The sequence below is a fragment of the Paramormyrops kingsleyae genome, chromosome 17 (assembly GCF_048594095.1).
Source record: "Paramormyrops kingsleyae isolate MSU_618 chromosome 17, PKINGS_0.4, whole genome shotgun sequence".
Taxonomy (NCBI): Eukaryota; Metazoa; Chordata; class Actinopteri; order Osteoglossiformes; family Mormyridae; genus Paramormyrops; species Paramormyrops kingsleyae.
The window spans coordinates 18,376,295-18,394,185 of NC_132813.1; the positions used below are offsets into that span (position 1 = coordinate 18,376,295).

At 45.6% G+C, this 17,891-nt stretch overlaps 2 protein-coding genes and 1 long non-coding RNA gene across 5 annotated transcripts; 1 reads left to right on the top strand and 2 right to left on the bottom strand.

The window, feature by feature from the left end:
* Window positions 1–39: 39 nt before the first annotated feature.
* On the bottom strand, window positions 40–5,138 carry ccnp (cyclin P). Its single transcript, XM_023844339.2, has 9 exons — window positions 4,722–5,138; window positions 3,277–3,402; window positions 3,103–3,178; window positions 2,604–2,764; window positions 2,331–2,429; window positions 2,062–2,217; window positions 1,823–1,981; window positions 1,567–1,745; window positions 40–766 (listed from the first exon to the last, which is right to left on the bottom strand). The coding sequence occupies exons 1-9, from the start codon at window positions 4,770–4,772 to the stop codon at window positions 562–564; spliced, it is 1,212 nt and encodes a 403-aa protein (XP_023700107.1). The 5' UTR covers window positions 4,773–5,138; the 3' UTR covers window positions 40–561.
* A 139-nt stretch (window positions 5,139–5,277) lies between these two features.
* On the top strand, window positions 5,278–5,870 carry LOC111860546 (uncharacterized). Its single transcript, XR_002842047.2, has 3 exons — window positions 5,278–5,443; window positions 5,557–5,622; window positions 5,745–5,870. It is a non-coding gene; the product is annotated as an uncharacterized lncRNA (long non-coding RNA).
* Window positions 5,871–7,752: 1,882 nt separating this feature from the next.
* On the bottom strand, window positions 7,753–17,051 carry akt2 (v-akt murine thymoma viral oncogene homolog 2). Of its 3 annotated transcripts, none has more exons than XM_023845165.2 (13): window positions 16,714–17,051; window positions 13,887–14,015; window positions 13,649–13,760; window positions 12,072–12,222; window positions 11,823–11,954; window positions 11,359–11,424; window positions 11,166–11,234; window positions 10,941–11,063; window positions 10,562–10,690; window positions 9,162–9,376; window positions 8,985–9,072; window positions 8,771–8,873; window positions 7,753–8,616 (listed from the first exon to the last, which is right to left on the bottom strand). In XM_023845165.2, the coding sequence occupies exons 2-13, from the start codon at window positions 13,930–13,932 to the stop codon at window positions 8,531–8,533; spliced, it is 1,320 nt and encodes a 439-aa protein (XP_023700933.1). In that variant the 5' UTR covers window positions 13,933–14,015; window positions 16,714–17,051; the 3' UTR covers window positions 7,753–8,530. The 3 variants fall into 3 exon arrangements, with proteins under 3 accessions (XP_023700933.1, XP_072557772.1, XP_023700923.1); XM_072701671.1 differs by having other exon boundaries at window positions 16,896–16,914; XM_023845155.2 differs by lacking the exon at window positions 16,714–17,051 and adding an exon at window positions 14,130–14,219.
* Between the last annotated feature and the right edge of the window lie 840 nt (window positions 17,052–17,891).

Here is a 17,891-nt window from a genome sequence, read left to right on the forward strand (position 1 = left end):
AAGCAGAAACCTTTACACCGAAAAGACTGAACAAATGGATATTGCAAAGTTCAATTTTAATGTTTGCAGCAGTTTTTTTTGATTTTAAAATTTTACAAAAAAAATTTAAGATTTTACATGGAAACACTTAAAAACCAAGTGTCAATGTGCTTTAATACAGCTTACTGAATCCTGCTAGCCGACTAACATACTAGGTTCTCACCTTTTTTTTTTTTTTTTTTTAAACATCTAAAGTACATTCAGTAGGACAACACACACCCTCCCAAAATGACTGCAGATAAGGAATAAAAAGATCTAATCCACAAAGGGAAATTCCTGCCCAAGGTAAAATGCCTAGAGCAGCACATTCAAACTGATACATTGTTTACTCACAAAAATACCCAGAAATGCCATCTAGCAGCAGGGCTGCCTGAGGAAAGATGCCAAATTCTCAGCCTTCATTGGTTACTTAGGATTAGCACTGAACTGTGGGGCAGGACACATTCCCCTGGTCTTATTGAACTGTGGGGTTATCCAGCCTTAATCCTGCACACGTGCACCACCCAGTTCCTGTTGCCTGCTTTACAGTGTTCCTTCCCGCGTCTGGGCTCGGGTCTGAGGGCAGGGAAGGCCCAGAAGACGTGGTGCACCCAGCAGGGCCGGGTGCGTGCTGACATGCAGGGTCTCAACAGTGGAGAACTTCATAAAGGAGGCGCGGGTCTCCCGCCCTTGCGCTTGGGCTGCTGCCACTGCCAGGACCTGCATAATCCTCTGGAGAGTGGGCTCACTGACAGGGGTTAGGAAGCAGGGGACTAGATTTTAAAATGACATTTAACATCAAAGACCAGTTTAGGTACAAGTCATATCAACCACTGATTGCAACAGCAGCAATGTCTCATTCCAAGTAGTGCAATGGAAGGGGACTGGAGTATTTTATTGCTGCATAAGCACTTCCTCCATAGGGATGTTAGGTACTTCAGGTTGCTTACATCTTAGCCAAGACGTCAATCCAAAGATCAACATCGATACAGATCATGACTTTCTACATAAACAACCCAAGAGGCAAATCTGTTTTCATGAAAAATAAGTTAAATATAAATGCAGATGGACTCTGCTACAATCAGGGTTCCCACTCATCTTGGGAAAACAGTCAGTTTTCCAGTCATGGAAAATCTTCTAGCGTCCTGGAAAAATATTTCCGCAAATAAATATTGTACTGAATATCAAAACTTGATATGCTACATGACAGTACATGATTTTCCAAGACATTTTACTTACTAAATTTCCATGCATTTTCCATGACCAGACTATTTCCAGGACGAGTGGGAACCTGGATGGTTACTAGTTATAAATCTTGAAGTATGCAGGTTTATTCCCGCAGCAAAAGCTGCTCGGCTGCGTAAAGCAATTCATTCTCACTTCAAGTCGCCCATTATTTTAACACGAATAAACCATTTCCTGTTGAGGAGGATCTTAAATAAAGGGAAGACTTATTTACAAATTTTAGGGCAGTTTCTCTGCCTAAACTATGCAGTACTATAATAAAAATTTTGCTTTGTCAAAACATGCTTCTGAAAATGTCCACACCTGCATGAGAGGAGACTGGCAGCAACACACCAGGCTGTCTCACCCTCAGGAGTGAGGGGCTCCTGTAGTACCTGACGAGCAAGGCAGAGGGCAGCACTGGCCAGTTCTACTGGCTGGAAAACAGCACACTGGCTTTCTAGCAAGGAAAGCTCTAGTAGGTATCGGGCCATCCACACTACCTGGAAAGAGACAAAAAGTTGGTACCAGAAAGTTTAGCTGGACTGGGGGTGGCCAAAAACAAAAAAAACATTCTGACCTTGTTGCTGCAGCGGGCAATGGTAGCAGAGAGCAACAGAAAGTGCAGGGGAGGGCAGTGAGAAAGCTCAAATTCGAGCTCACACAGAACTTTACGTTCCATGCGGAGAAGCTGCCGTTTGCCATAGCTGTTGTCCATCAGGTAGCAGAGCTCAGATATCTGGGGAAAAGAAACAGCCATCTTGAATTAAAGCAGGGCTGAAATAAAACAAAGCAGCCTTGAAACAGCGTTACATATACCTCAGGTAGCAAGCACTCCTCTTTCTTGGCAGCCAGAAAGAGACAAACTATTCCCAACAGCTGCAGATGGTAGATGGACACCTTGATCTGGCGCATTGCACGGTTTAGTAAGTAGATGGCTAGATAGAGAGTCTCCTCAGAGAAGTGGAAGATATCCTTCAAAGGGGAAAAGCAGGACAGGGGCCATTCATGCCATTTGCCAACCAGAGCAGTTCAGCAGAAGAGCCAATGGTAGACTTACTTCAAAGGATTCGCATGGAAACACTCACATGAACCTGAATGAGCCAGTCCACCAGGATGGCATGGGTAGTTTCGGTAAAGGGTTTGGGAAGTGCAGCACTTGGGAAGGTATATCGCAACTGGCTTCTCTAGAAGACAGAGGTGGGCCTCATTAACAATGAGAATCCATTTCTAATCTGATAGTACCAAGATGAGAGTCCATACATCTCAATTGAGAGTGTACCCTAGTGGATTAGTAGTTTCAACCTATATGCACACGATTACGAGCATCACATCTGAAGTTCAAGAGCAAGTGGCCTTACCATCATGTCCGAGAAGACATCCCAGGCATAAGTGCGATCATAGATGAGACCCAGATTCTCCATGGCCAGCTCCACCTCCCGATGCAACAGGCTTGGCAGCAGTACCTGAAGTCTGTGCAGGCCATGCAGACGCAGCAACAAGGCCGCCTCCTCCCGGCCATCTGCAGAGGGTCACGGAGCATAAAACCCCAACCGACGGCCTAGAAGTTCAAATCTTCTGAAAGAACTACAGTACAAGCAAATAAAAATTATGTCCTACTAGTATGATTAAAGTTTACAGGCATACTCAACTGCTACTCAACTAATTCTGTATTAAAATTTTCAACCAAAAGTGGTGCGCTAAAAGGTCAGGTGACCCAAGTGGCCAGTGGTCATGGCTGAGACATACTTCAAGAGCCATATAAGCTAAAATTAAGACTAAGGATTTAATGTTGCTCAAGTAAAGGCAGGGTAACTCATAGGGTAATGACGGTGGACGCCTGAACAGCACATACAGAACCTGTGTGTGAGGCATCCTCCTGCTCAACATAGTCCATGATGATCCCATCTTCTGCAGTTAACGGCAGCCTCCGGTCCTGACGGAGACACAATGGTCAGATTCAACAAGGCGGTATAAAACATAGTCAGTACCGGAGAGTGTGGGATTGGTTTAGACGGCTGTCGGCATTCATACCCATCTGCGCTCTGGTTCGGCTTTGCAAAGCAGCACCCGGGGCTCCTCACTGGCTGCCGGCAGCCGGCGCTCCTTGGGGACACAGGCGTTGGCCCAGGTCCGCAGTGGAGCGCGCTTCTCCTCCGTCTACGCACAGCGCAAGCCGCGCACGTCACACACCCCAACTTTCAAGCAGGACTCCACACAACCTAACAGACGGCTTGATTCATATTATACTCTCTCTCTTAGCAACACACTACCTTCGAAGTATAGAATAAAATTGTCTAAACTTATTTTAGGTAGGCCTATAGGTCGCCGTCGGTGTCAGAGGACTACTGTTCAATGTTACTCTCGAAAAACTACAACAGCTCTTATACTTAAGTTTTATGCTTGTACAATACTGATGAGAAAACATGATTAAGTCGGACTAAAAAAAATAGATATTGATGACGGATGAATGCAAGACCGACCATAAAGCCTGCAGCTCCATAGGCACGCGCAGGAACTGACTTATGTACTAAGCAATACTTTCTTTTTAGTACAAATTCAATACAAAAAAGTGTTACTTGGTATGAATTTCTATACTGATTTTAGAATTGCGCCGACTACGAGAACTTTTACTATATCAGTCCCCAATCTGCTGAGAATTTTAATTTTCAGCATTACAAAATTAAAAATGCAGCAGGTGACTTCTTTAACAAAAGATATTAAGAATTAGGCTTATGCCCGTGAATGGCAATGTTTAACAACTTTTTCCACATGCAAGAACAAATTATCATTTTAAAGTCGAGGACCCGATTTAGTCCGTTTGATAAACACTTGAGGGACACTGTTAAAACCAGCTGAATGAGCGCAATGCATTAAATCTTCTTCACAGGGAGCAACACTAGACGCCTCAAACACTGGACTAACAAATACACAACGAGAGATTCAATTTGGCCAACAGTGAACCACCAAGGATAGCCGTGAAAAACCCAACAGAATGCAAATCAGTCCCATTACCGTTTCCCCACACTCACATTGTGAGGCACGCATCTAGTTACAATTTTAAAATTGATTTAAATCATTAATTTAAACCTTGAAAGCTTATAGCTGTTCCTTTATCTTTTTTAAAAAAAGATTTCAGCTTCGTTGTCAGGATGGTTTGCATCGAGAACTTGGACCTTCGCAGGGTTGCCGACTTTGGTCAACTGGCTAGCGTCAGATTTTCAGTTCGGAACCAGACTGCACTCTTATTTGCATGAATGGAACAGTTTTATTACCTTGTAAATAGTCTGTAAGGTTTGCAAAACTACCAACGCTTTTGATGTAGCTAATTTTAGGTTTATAATGGAACAGTATAGATTTGCTTTAAGATTCCTTGCGTGAGAGTGAAAACGTGAGTATCACGCCAGATGCGTGAGAGTTGGCAACCCTGCCTTCGTACCCGAGGCCGCAGAGTGTGCACGGTGTTTGCCACAGCTCACCTTCTTGTGTAGGTCCATTGGCCTGGAATCGCAGAAGCCCGTTTCGGCCATAGCGACTCGTAATGGAGGTGGCGAACCGGCCTTGCAGGAGATCAGTTACCAACGCTCTACTCCCACACCTAATACGCTCCCGTACTTAATTAATTGGGAAGGGGCGTGGTTGTTCATTTATGAAGTTGGTGACCGCGATCTCTATTTTTAACCACCAGATTGTATAAATGAGTGCAAGAGCGCGAGTGTTGAGTAGGCTCTCAACCTCTGGATGGGGCTACTCGCCTCACCTGTAAGTTGCTTTGGACAAAAGCGTTTGCTAAATAAAAGTAAATGTAATGCTGTATCGCGATTCTTGCTATACCTCTTAAATGTGCATGATGTATATAATTATAACCAGTTATGATAAAATATCGCCATACCGCCCAGCACTACCAACGTTGGTATAAGCAGGGAATAACCCATCCTACGTGGCAGTGGCGAAAGCAGCGCGTGCCCCCCACGTGGATTGTGGGATCACGTGTCACCCGTCCTCGTAGTAGGCGAACAGCTTGGTGTGGATGGGAAGTAGGCAAAAGATGTTACTTTAGGTAGGCTACTAATTGGAGGCGCAGCTTCACCCTCATACAATGCGCACATTGGAACATGAACGGCACATAAAGCCCTGCGTCTGTGGCCCAGCAGTGAGAGCTGCTCGATGACTAAGGACCCCTGGTGTAGTCTCAGCGCTGGTATGGTGGTTTACAGCTGTGTGATCTGGGCCGTAAACAGACATACACCTGTTAATTCTGTACTTACTGTCTCACGTATGGCTATTATACGCCTGAACTTCTCCATCCTCCAGGACTGGAGCTAAAAGCCAAAAGGAAGCTGCTTCAGTGGCAGGAGACGTGCTGTGAGTAGCAGCTAGGTATGGACATTCTGGGCTTTGCGGGCTGGCGCGCTGTGACTGGGCTGCTCATAATGCCCTGTAGGTCTCCGTGTTGCCTGTTGACCCAGTCACAACCCCACTGGCTCTCTTTGCTTCCACAGAAGATCCGCACGGAGGACTCTCCCACCATCGTCGTTGCTGACCTCATGAAGCTGTGAAATTTTTGTGCCCAGCAAGGTCAGCTCACACTCACGCTGAAGCAGCACTTATGCTGTAGCATGGTCAGCTCACACTCACAATGAAGCAATGCTTTCAGTGTGGCGCGTGTCATATACAGGGGGCTGTGAAACTCTGGGAGACCATGCACAGCCCTTGTATTTTTGGTTTATCTATGCCTGTAGTAGTTATTATACTGAATCCATATAATGTGCAATGGGGCAAAAAACAAATGGGTTAATAACTCTAGAACCAAATGAGACTCATGTCCTGTAAAGTGTGCACTGTTCGGTGACTAAAATGGGGCTGAATGAGAGGTGAATATTTGTTTGTGTTTGTGTATCCGCACCTTGAGTGTGTGAGCTGAGCTTGCATGTGTTGGGAAGACTTCACTTCACTTGCAGGTCAAATTGCTTATTGAATCCGCACATCCTGATTTTGCCAAGTTCGATGTGTCCCTGGGTCAACAAGGGAGCGGCTTGCATTTTCTTTAACCAATCACAGTCTGCATTGTATGACATCACCACATTAATTAAAAACACTAAGTGGCAAGGTGCACAGATTTCTAATGCACCTGTTTTATTGTGTATGCCTTTCGTTAAGGGATATAGATAGACAAAATAGAGGAATCTGCGGGCCTGTAAAGGCTGTACAGAGCAATGTTAGGATGATGATGACAGCAAGGCTTGAATAAGCAAAAGTACAGAGGCTTGGCCTGCTAAACCAAACGCTGCTGCTGGCTGGAAGCTTTGAGTTTGAAAAAAAAAAAAAAAGAACCAATGTGATGATGTCATATGATGAATAATGTGATTGGTTAAAGAAATGAAGCACAAGCCCCTCCCTTGTTGACCCAGGGACACATCAAACTCTGCAGGATGTCCTAGTGAATCCTTCCAGCTCTATTCCGTCAATACTCTACACGTCATGCCAGGATAACGGGCATTCATTTATAACAGCCCTATAAAACTGCCGTAGAGCAACACAACTATAGACAGTGATTTTCCATTGTTATTTTATAATAATGCTGCAGTACCCCAGTTCCCATATCTTTGTTGGCAAGTTCATACGAATGATAGCAGCATACCACTGTGATCCAGCCATTTTCGACTTACGGACGGAGAAAGATTGTTAAATTTTGAAGCCTCTCAAGAGTTAAACTTGGATATCAAACTTGTTTTTCTTTCAACAAGTTGGTGGCAAGTTCTAAATGAGAACAATTAGATATGCTTTATGCACAGACATCTTTATCAAATTTAGGACAAAGTCAGCTATAACTAGAAGGATGAAATTAAAAGTTCGCATCTGTGTTTCAGAGACTTTGGCACAGTGGGTAGTATATGTTACTGCCACAGCTTAATAAGGATTTGTGGTGCATCATTCAGTCACACATACATTACTGTTGCCTAATGCTGACACTCTGTAGGGGACACTACTTTTGTAAAGGACAAAGAATAGCCTGTGAAATTTTAAATACCTAAATCTCACTATATTTACTGTGTTGTACATAGTTTATTTATACTAGCAGTCCTTGTCCTGATATACACTTCTGCACTCTTTACACATTTATCAATAACGCATCTATGTCATATGTAACAACTATATTATATTCGACCATTGTCTTGTCTTAACTTTGTATCTATTGTATATATGAGAGCTATTAACAACCAGAACCACATTTGCTGTACGTGAACATACTTGGCCAAGTAAACCTGATTCTGATTAATATAGGAAGGATTCATCAAAACACTATTTTCAATTTCAGAAACATTGATTCAGGAGCCAAACATTTAGATATAAACAATGCTTTCAATTGCTTATGTATTCTTAACAAAGCTGTTAAATACGGATTGTTTTAAGCTTTACATGCATAGTGGTTTCCTAAAAGTCTTACAAATACCTGACCACATGATTACATAATATTCAGATGTGACATTATACTGAAATAACACAGCCTTGTAATTTTTGTTTTTTTTATTCTGGAGAAACTATTCAGACTATCATTGGCCTATGGTTCATGTAGCTCAGGGAGAAAATACATGTAACATTTCATTAATTAGTCATTTATTACAATTATTCTATGGGGGATTCTCAAAACAGTTGTCATTTTGTTTTTTCCCTTTAAAGCTCAAACGTTTGGTGTGTAGTGTCCCCCAGCTGCACATTTAGAGAACCTTTCTAACACACAAACACGCAAAAGTAAAAGTTACATTCCTTACTCCACTCGCTTTCCCAATAAGAACAGTTCAATACTATTGGTAACAGCTAGTTCCAGAAAGAGCACTTGTAAAAACTGCAGAAATATGGCTTAGAACCTCAGCAACCAGACAAAAGGGGAGGAAGTGTAAAATTCCCCTCCCATGCAGAATTAAAAAAAAAAAAGGTTAAAATATTTTAAAATATCAGGTTTTTGCTTAAGGTGGAACTTCCTGCTTGTGTGAGGCTAACCTGCTGGAGAAGGGGGCGTGTACCACAATGACCACACCCTCCAAAGCTCACATGCTGCCAGGCTGCTTGTGCGCTGCGGTGTGTAATTTAGTGCGATGGGAGCAGGCGGCGGGATCCAAAGGCAGCTCCCAGTGCAGGCCTAGGTCATGCTGGCGATGTCAGCCGCTTGCTCATTCATCCCTCAGTCACTTCCGGATCAGTGAGTGTTTCCGCTTTTTTTAAAAAATCTTTTTTTATTGCATCACCACAGGTGATTGAGTGTGGTGTGTATTTGTGTGAGAGACCATCATTCCCGTATGCTGGCACTGGCAGAGTAGGAGAATTGGGGAAAGTGTGTGCGCTGATCTGGGTCTTCACCATCCAGGCTGTCATCTGTAAAACAATGGGGGGTGGAGGGTCAGTGACTGCACACTGGCGTGACTCAACATCGCAATGCCGGCATAGTTGCCACAGCCTGCACCATATAAACAATTGTCAATGGAGACGTGTATATATGTATATATGACAGTCAAGCACATGTACTCACACTGATCTGGGGGTGTGACAGTGATCGTCTGTGCTGTGAACTCGTCATCAAAGTAGCGTGTGTCCGTCTCCGATGTCACTTGGGGCTTGAATGGTGGGATGAGCTGGTGGGGGGGCACAGGCAACAAGGCCACCACGTGAACATAAAAATTAGCTCACCGATTTCAGCACCCTCCATTCAAACCTGCAGAAGACTGCCCCCCCCCCCCCCTTACCTTCTTCTGCAGGACATCCTGCCAATTTATGGATACAAAGAACTTATGGGTCATCACTTCTTTGGCATCGTCAGGGCAGCCCCCAAGTCTATGAAAGAAAACACCGTCACACTTCTGCACTGTGCTCGGTTTAATCACTCATACTGTAAGACTGTGCCTGTGTGCAGTTCTGCCCACCTCTGCTTGGGGTCCTTTTTCAGCAGCCCGGCCAGCAGCGCCCGAGCCTCAGGCGACAGGTTCCTGGGGAAGCGGATCTCCTCCATCAGGATCTGCTCAAAGAGCCGCTCGTGGTCCTGGTTGTAGAAGGGCAGCCGGCCGCACATCATCTCGTACATGACCACTCCCAGCCCCCACCAGTCCACCGCTCGCCCGTAGTCGTTGTCCTCCAGAACCTGTGGAGGACGACAGCAGATGGAGATATTCAGGAAGGGGAACGCAGGACAGGATCTTTTTCCAAGATGCTGTGCATGTTACCTCAGGCACCTCGAATCACACTTATACACAGGCTCAGGACTGTTGACTTGATCATGTTTTGTTTTTCATACTTAATTTTGACAGGTCTCTTTCAACTGTTGCAGTGATGCATCGCTTGCATGTTGCAAAAATGTCTAGAAATGTGTCAGCAACGACATCACAAAAGACCTGTGAAATCACAAAACCACTTAACCACAGAACCTACAGAAGTGGCACAGAAACACAACTCAGCAGCATTTCATATACAAGAAAACTGCTTATGCACAGCTGGATATTCTACGGCCAAAGAGGGAGCAGGAATGCTGAACACTAGGTCCCTTAGTGTCTTTCAATACCTTCTCTGCTTTTTGTACACAAGCACTGCTACATAAACCATATGTCCTCAGTACAATGATATGGTGAACCACAGGTGGCCTGGTAGATCACAGTACATTAAAGAATGGCAGTAAGTAGCAGCATCAGACTATAACAGTAGCAGACAAAATAATAAAGACTAACTGAACAAACAGAAAATGAGTGCTGATACACTGAGCTGGATTTTGATCTTTCATATGTGGGTTGAAAGACTGTCCTGAAGGTCTCCAGTGGAATTAGGCTCATGGGACTTATTTACACAAAAATGTTCTGAGGGCAGAATGAAAAATGGTTGGTTATCTCTCAACCAATCAGATTGCACAGGAAGTGGAACCAAGAAATCTGATTGGTTGGTCCCACCTCCGCTACAATATGATTGGTTCAGAGACATAACCAGTCCTTTTTCATGCTGCCCTCCCATCGCTGGAAGCTGACCCTTACGTCACCCTAGCAATGGCCAACCCTGCACTCTGACCCCAGCCTTTGCTCTCACCTGTATATCTGTGTCTCACTAGAGAGCAAGATGGGATGTGCAAATACTGAACTTCACCGTCACAATGACAATGAAGGCATTCTATTCCATCATACTCCAACCCTATGACTTGAAAGTAGAAACTGTTCCAAGTCCTGCTGTCTTACTGTGATCTGCTTTATTTCAGGAATGTCATATCAGCTGAACATAGTGTGTGTCCAGACGTGGCAGAACTGACTGAATGTAAACACGTGTGAAGCAGACAGGCAGGCACTACCTCAGGTGCTAGGTACTCTGGGGTGCCACAGAAGGTCTTCATGGTGGCCCCGTCCGTGATGCCCTCCTTGCACAGGCCAAAATCTGTGATTTTGATGTGGCCGTCTTTGTCCAGCATGAGGTTCTCAAGCTTAAATGCAAAAAGAGAGAAATAAAATGGGTGGGAGATAGGGGGCACAGCTTCAAAAACCTTTCCACAGAGTTGTAGTCATGAAGTGCACTCCCCAGAAATCCGAGTTCTGACACCAATTACTGTGATCTCACCACAAAAATTTTAAGACAATACTACTGCCATTGAGGTTGCAAATGTAAAATACACTAGAGGTGATACACACTGACATCGCCACACATTTTGTGTTGACCTGAAGGCTGACGCTCACCTTGAGGTCCCTGTAGACGACATTGCGCGAATGAAGGTACTCCAGGGCCGACACGATCTCGGCGCCGTAAAAACGGGCCCGGTCCTCGGTGAACACGCGCTCCCGGGACAGGTGGAAGAAGAGCTGCGGGCACATCGGCTGGCGTCACTGCGTGCCTCCGTCACGGGCGCTACGACTCACGCAAAGGCGGGGTGTTCACTGGGAGGAGGGCACACTGGCACTCACCTCTCCTCCGTTGGCGTACTCCATGACAAAACACAGTCGGTCATGTGTTTGAAAAGCATACTTCAGTGTCTAAATGTAGGAACAAAATAAGCCACACTGTCACCAGCCCGACTCAGCTGACAGGCAGAGAAACACATGGAAGCACTGCAGTGGGGCTAGGGAACTGGAGTATAGGATGCGAGACGGTACTGACAGTGAGAAAGGGGTGTCTGGTGTTTTGCAGGACCCTGCTCTCAGTCACCGTATGCGCGACCTCATCCTGGAACACACAGACACATAAACATTTATGCAGGCCTGCGACATTCCAGCAGAAAGTCATTTTGACATCCTACACCAGGGCTATTCAACTCCAGGACTGAGCACTGCTTTTCCAGGCTTCCTTCACCTGTGAGCCAGGTGTGAAGCCTCTGACCAATCAGAATCAGTAATTATTAAACTAACTACCTGGGAGAACTGAAAACAAGGCCTGGATTTGGAATTGAGGGCCTGAATTGAATAGCCCGGTCCTACATCATCAGAAAACCCTGATCTGCACTGGCTATGATACTAGCATGAACTGGTTCAGGACAATTTATTCCCAAGGTATGTGCAGATACAGAGGGCAGGACACTTACACTCACCATTCAAGTTCCGAGAGAAACAGCACAAACCACCTACCTTTGCAATAATAACTTCCTTGCGCAGAATCTTCATTGCATAGTACATCCCTGTGGCTTTTTCCTTGACCAGGATCACTTTGCCAAAGGTCCCCTTTCCCAGCAGCTTAAGGTAATCAAAGTCACTCATTGTCTGCAAGAGAGGGACAGGTTAACAGCAATGATCATGTGACCCCATCCGTTAGCAGAGGCCAGACAGAGGTATAGTAAAAAGCTGTTAGGTAGCTTCCCAGGAGCATTGGAAACAGACCACTTTGGATCGAGTCTTGCACACAGACACTTCCATCTCCTCCATCCCGCTGCAGTCACTGGGGGAGCCGAACTTGACATCCATGGGTTCCTCTTCCTCCTGTGTCTTCAGGCCACTGGCCACTGATTGGATGGCCCGCATCCATTCCTCCCTGAGATCGGGGGGGGGGGGGGTTACGGTTTGACACACACCATGGCACAGGCATCAGTGTCACGCCTTGATGGTCATGCGAGGGTTATGGGCAGAGACAGCAGTGTTCTGAAACCTTCAAGCCCCCTTTAGTGAGATTTCATTTTTGGGTTGGATTGGGGTGGGGTTGCTGAGTAAGGTGGTGCTCAGGCCAGGGACACAGATGGCGGGGGGACACATCAGGGTCCCTATATAATTGCGGGTGACAAGGGCCCTCTACTTCTGCGGGGAAAAAAAACTATAAAAAGCAAGTAGCATCCCTAATTAGGGATGGATACAGTGATGTTTGAACTCAAACTGTGTCGACCAGCACAAACTACTCATAGCGTTTATAACAATTTAAAGAAGGATAACTCAAACACTGATGTCACTTTCGAAAACATTTTATTCAAAAACATCAAAGTCTGCCACACTTGTGACTTCTGCCATTGCGGGTTTTGGGTCCTGAACGAGTTGAGATCTGAGCTGTCTAAAGTTGTGCCCGATTGTGCAGTTTCGGTCACACAGACCGAAGCGGTATGCGATACAGGACAAAAGCAACCCATAAATAAATGATCTATCACATAAAGCAGGACTCTTAAAATCTGGACCTCAATTCCAAATCCAGGCCTTGTTTTCAGTTCTCCCAGGTAGTTAGTTTAATAATTACTGATTCTGATTGGTCAGAGGCTTCACACCCAGCTCACGAGTAAAGGAAGGGTGGAAAACCAGCAGGGCTCAGACCTCAAGGACCGCGATTTGAATAGCCCTGACATAAAGGCTAAATCTGTACCAGGGGAGGCCAATCTTATCTGCTAAGGCCCATGCACATTTTTAGAATAACTTAGGTTACCTGTTCAAACCGAGGTGTGACAACTCTGGAGCCAATAAGTTCTGTATTGAATAACCTCATTAAGGAGTAGCAGCAAAAACCCACACACACAGCGGCCTTTTCCGGATGAGACTGGCCACCCCATCTATACCTAGCATTTTTTGGATGCGACTGTTAACAAAATTTTCCCCATATCCCTGACAGGCTCATTTATGTTACTGCAACAAAGAAAACAACTTTTCATCTAAGTTTGACCTAATGTTAAATTGTCTAAAAATAAAGCAATAACACTATGAATGTGTCCTCACACAATATGTAACAGAGTATACTGGGGGTCAGTAAATTTAAACTTGCAACACATTGTAGAGATGGCTCTCTTGTTTAGGTTATTGTCCAATAGGTCATTTGTGGATAACTGGCATTTAGGTAAGCTAGATAAACTCTAAAGTTGAGACCTTTTGCACACTGTCTGGTCTCCCCCCAGGTTTACAGTGGAGAGACACCATATCCTAAGAACTGCAGCCCATCACCACCTCTTTCTCTCCCTCCCAGAGGGAGGGCTCTGGCTGCTCCTCACCGCTCGTCATTGCTGTCCACGTGGAAGGTGCGCTCGATGACGGTGGTCCACTGCAGACAGCGGATGACGAAGGTGTTTGGCCGAGGCCTCTCCGTCTTCATCAGCTGGCATTCTAGAGCATGACGGGGTTTGGCAGAAAAGTGTTAAAGGGCATTCAGTCATATTTAATGGACAAGAACATACAGCCAAAGCCTCAATCATGCTCCCAGAGCCCGACGTAGGCCCCGGAGTGACAGACCTGCCACAGAGAAGTTGTTGAGGGGGGGCAAGGTGATGTCAGACATTTCCTGTTTCTCTTTGTAGCCAATGAAGGAGCCATCGCTCTTCAGAATGAAGTACCGCGGCCTCCATGTCTTGATGTACTCCCCTGCAAGCGGACGCACAGAGACGTGTCCTCATCAAAAAGCAGCTTAAAGGCGTGGGCTCTGTGGGCCACAGCCCGGCAGGAACGCGGCGAACTGGGGGGGGGGGGGCTCCTCACCTCGCTTCTGCAGCCAGCCCTCTTTCACCACACTTACTTCATTCATGCTGAGGCAGCAAAGTTATGGGGGTGGGGGGGGGGCAGGGTAGGGGGGGGGGGTCACAGGGTGTTGGGAAAGGAAACTGTGCCGTGGTAAGGGCAGGCAGGTGACAGCTGGGGGCTCAAGATACCTACAGAGAAAGGTGGAGAATGAGAGATGCAGTCACAGAGATTCATTTCACAAGTTACATACAACCATGAAATGTGTACTATTACTTTGGCAAACAATCCAGTTAATGGAAAACCTTGACAGGAGGGGAAATGGTTGCCACCTCTTCTGTAGAGAGATGGGTAGGTACACTCAGTGACCTTAAAAGGTCGCCAAGGGGTAACGTTCCTTGGGAATATGAGGACCTACAAACACTCAGGCTACAGCCGCTGCAAAAAGCCAATCACCAGATACAGAGTGGAAGGGAGGGGTGAGGAAACAATGCCACCCAGAGCCACCGTTCTAGCCTCCTCCATGTCTACATTGCCGCAATTAAAACAATGAGAGTGGAATTTGTTACAGGGCAAAACAGCCTGCAAAGACTCAAGAAAATAATACACGGAGATGCTTGCTGTAAGCATTGTGTTTGTATCTGTACTAACAAAGGAAATCACAGCGACTTCAATGACAATGAAACTGAGAAAAAGGTGTTTCATCTTGGTTTCATTGTGGATTTTGAAGTCACTGATCTTAACACTTTTCTTCAAACCCGAGTGTGGTTGAGCTACGATATTTCACAAGATAAAACATCCTAAGAGACCAAGTTCTGGTCATAATACAATTTCGATAAAATATGCAGTTCAAATGTTTTGCCTTTGCATGATAATGATATTCCACCATGTGAACCTACAAATGTGAGTGATAACACTGATATATTGAATATTTTGTCAATTAAATGTATATGCAATGAGGAGGCAGTAACTGCAATAGAGTTTCATAAACACTGTTGAGGTCACAGAAAGTGGACTGTTGATGGTGATTCCAAAAAGGTTTCCTTGGAATGTTCCCCTAAAATGTAAATGAAGGGTCTCCATGAAAGCTCTCCATTACTTATGCAAATTCTGATTAAATACTTGATGTAATGTTCTGCCCTGGAAAACCCTCCACAAAAGCTTTGCCAACATCAGAGGGTCAGACCGTGACAATTCAGGACAACTTAGTGCTGGTAAAATACTGATTAATTGGGGGCAGGCAGTCAAGGTCCTGCCCACCACACAGGTTCCATCTACTGAGCTCAGCAGGTTAGGAATCTGTGCCCATGTACAGAAGTCTATGGCCAGCAGAGTAATCATATCACCACTGGGCCCTTCTGTTCCTGGGACACAGGACTAGCAGACTCTGCTTTCTAAAGCAAAGCTGCCCGAGTCATACATCTGCTAAGGTACAGGTGAGCAGGGAGACAGCGCAGGCCGTCTAATAGGGCCACAGCCTGCACCATACCAGCTACAAACAGAAACTGATCTCTCAATAAGTCATACATTGTTCAGCCTGGGTTTTCCCACAAAATTTCCAAGCAACACTGGAAACTACTACGGCTGCTCCTCCTTTCACATCCACTGAAAGGCAGAGCTGCAGGGATTCTCTGTTCTGCTTCTCCAACCCTAACCATCCCCCGCAACATCATGGGATACAGCCATGACTCATTTCAGCAACCTAGCTAGAGAAGAGCTCTTCTGGGCTTGCTCCAGAGAGACCTGGTATGGCCAACGTCCACAACCGCTGTTCTTAACCACTGAACGTTATCCAGAGAAATTTACAGCATTACCAGAGCTTGCAAACATCTTTCCAGGGTCTAGTAATGCAGCCTTGTATTCTCATGGAAATATTCATTTGCATCCTTTATATGACACCACAGCTGGCTAGAGCGCCGGATGTGTTCGGCGGGGAAGCACCTTGGCCTCCCCCGGGGAAAGTCGACCTATGTACGAATACAACACGCCGGAACATTCCTTGGTCTCATCATGAGCGAATGCTGATCTCCTCAATGATTATTACAGAAGAACAACATCATTTATTTATCTTTATATACAATTAGGCTACAATAAATATGAATGTGCAACCAGACGTGCGAGTATACGCAACCTGAGCGCACAATCACAATGACACGTTTCAAAGCCGATTACATTATGCCAGCAGAAACAGGGAGGGATGTGACTCCCGAAGCTGGCAAGGCTACGAAGAAAGGTGATGCATCCGCATAGCTTAAGGGATCGTAACACGAGTGCCAGCGGGGCAGCACCGCCAGGGCGAAGCGGAGCTGCAGCTGGTGTCTACCGCCGTGCCAAAGGTTACTGAGGGAGAAGCCAGGACAGCAACGGCAAATAAACAAAACCAACCATTTCATTATTTTTGAATTTTGAAAAGCAAGGTCAAAGACAGACGAGATGTGTATAATATTGAATGCTGACCTGCACTGCGGTCTACTTCATTACTTATGTCGTGTTTATCTGCAGCTCTACGCTCCTTCCTCGGCAGGGATAAGAGCGCTTTCCGGGGCTGCGGGCCACCCGAAATATACCATGTTTCTGCTTCCCCTCCTTTCTAGCGCACCCTTACCTGTCCACGGGCGAGTTGCCAAAGTGCTCGGGTTTGGACCCTCATGCGCCGTAACCCGACGTGCTGAGTGTCCCAAGGCCGCTGAGCGCTGCCCCCGCGGCGTGTCCTGCTGCCCCCGCGGCGTCTCCGCTGCCCGTCTACGGCTCACAAACACACCATCCCGGCGGCCGCCTTTCACTTACAGCCGCTTCTTGCTGCAGTTGTTCGTCGTTCTCTGTAGGTCGGCAAGCGTAGGCTGTGCTTTCGCTTCCCCACTTGTCTTTTAGGTAGCGATACAATTATATTATTCTCCGTTTTCCTTAATTTAACCCTAATGCACGGTACCAGCAGGCCTTCTGAGAAAATATGTATTCCGCAGGAGCACAAACAGGAAATGACGTGTACACACACATACGGCGGCGATTACAGAAATAAATAGTGGGAAGTGACGATTTGCAGACTTTTGCGCTGAGGTTATACATGAATACAACTTTTGCGGTGTCATCAATGGTATTTGTGTCCCGGCGGTCACTAACGATGCAGCAGCGATAGGATATTATTTACCACTATAGTTTCCGGGACAATCCTCCGCTTATGCGGTACGAAGGATGCATATATCGGCTTTGCAATGCAAAAAATGCCGTGTCCTTAGCAGCTACATGTGGTACAACGCTCTATTAGTCGTATTTTGTTTTCATTATTGTATTACTGTATTGGCGTAACATACTTGCATTAGTTGTGCATATTAGCTGTGCATATATAATTGTTCCACATAAAAGTGTTGGTCAATGAATAACTAGAACGCAGAACATGGAAACCAATGTAATTTCTTAACGAACTACAATGTTTTGTGTAGTTGCTCTTTGCGGCCAAAGGATGGCGATGATTGTCGAACATACTCTTATAAGGCGTGTTTTGGAAGAGCGAATATTCAACAATGCGATTGATATATTAAGGAACAATTACAGTATAGTGCTATTCTGTCCGCAAGGAAATAAACGGGTGAAAACACCCAGCTAAACACTCGCTTAGGAATACACCCCTGAAACAGCCAGGTACTGCCTTAGTTTACCCCGTGTGTTATCCTGCTGGTGTTTGGTATGCTGTTATTCCGCATTTAACTTTTATAATTAAAAAACACTTAACACCCAAAGCATCTCTAAACGTCCTGGTTACAAATGCCAAGCGGTGAGCGCCAT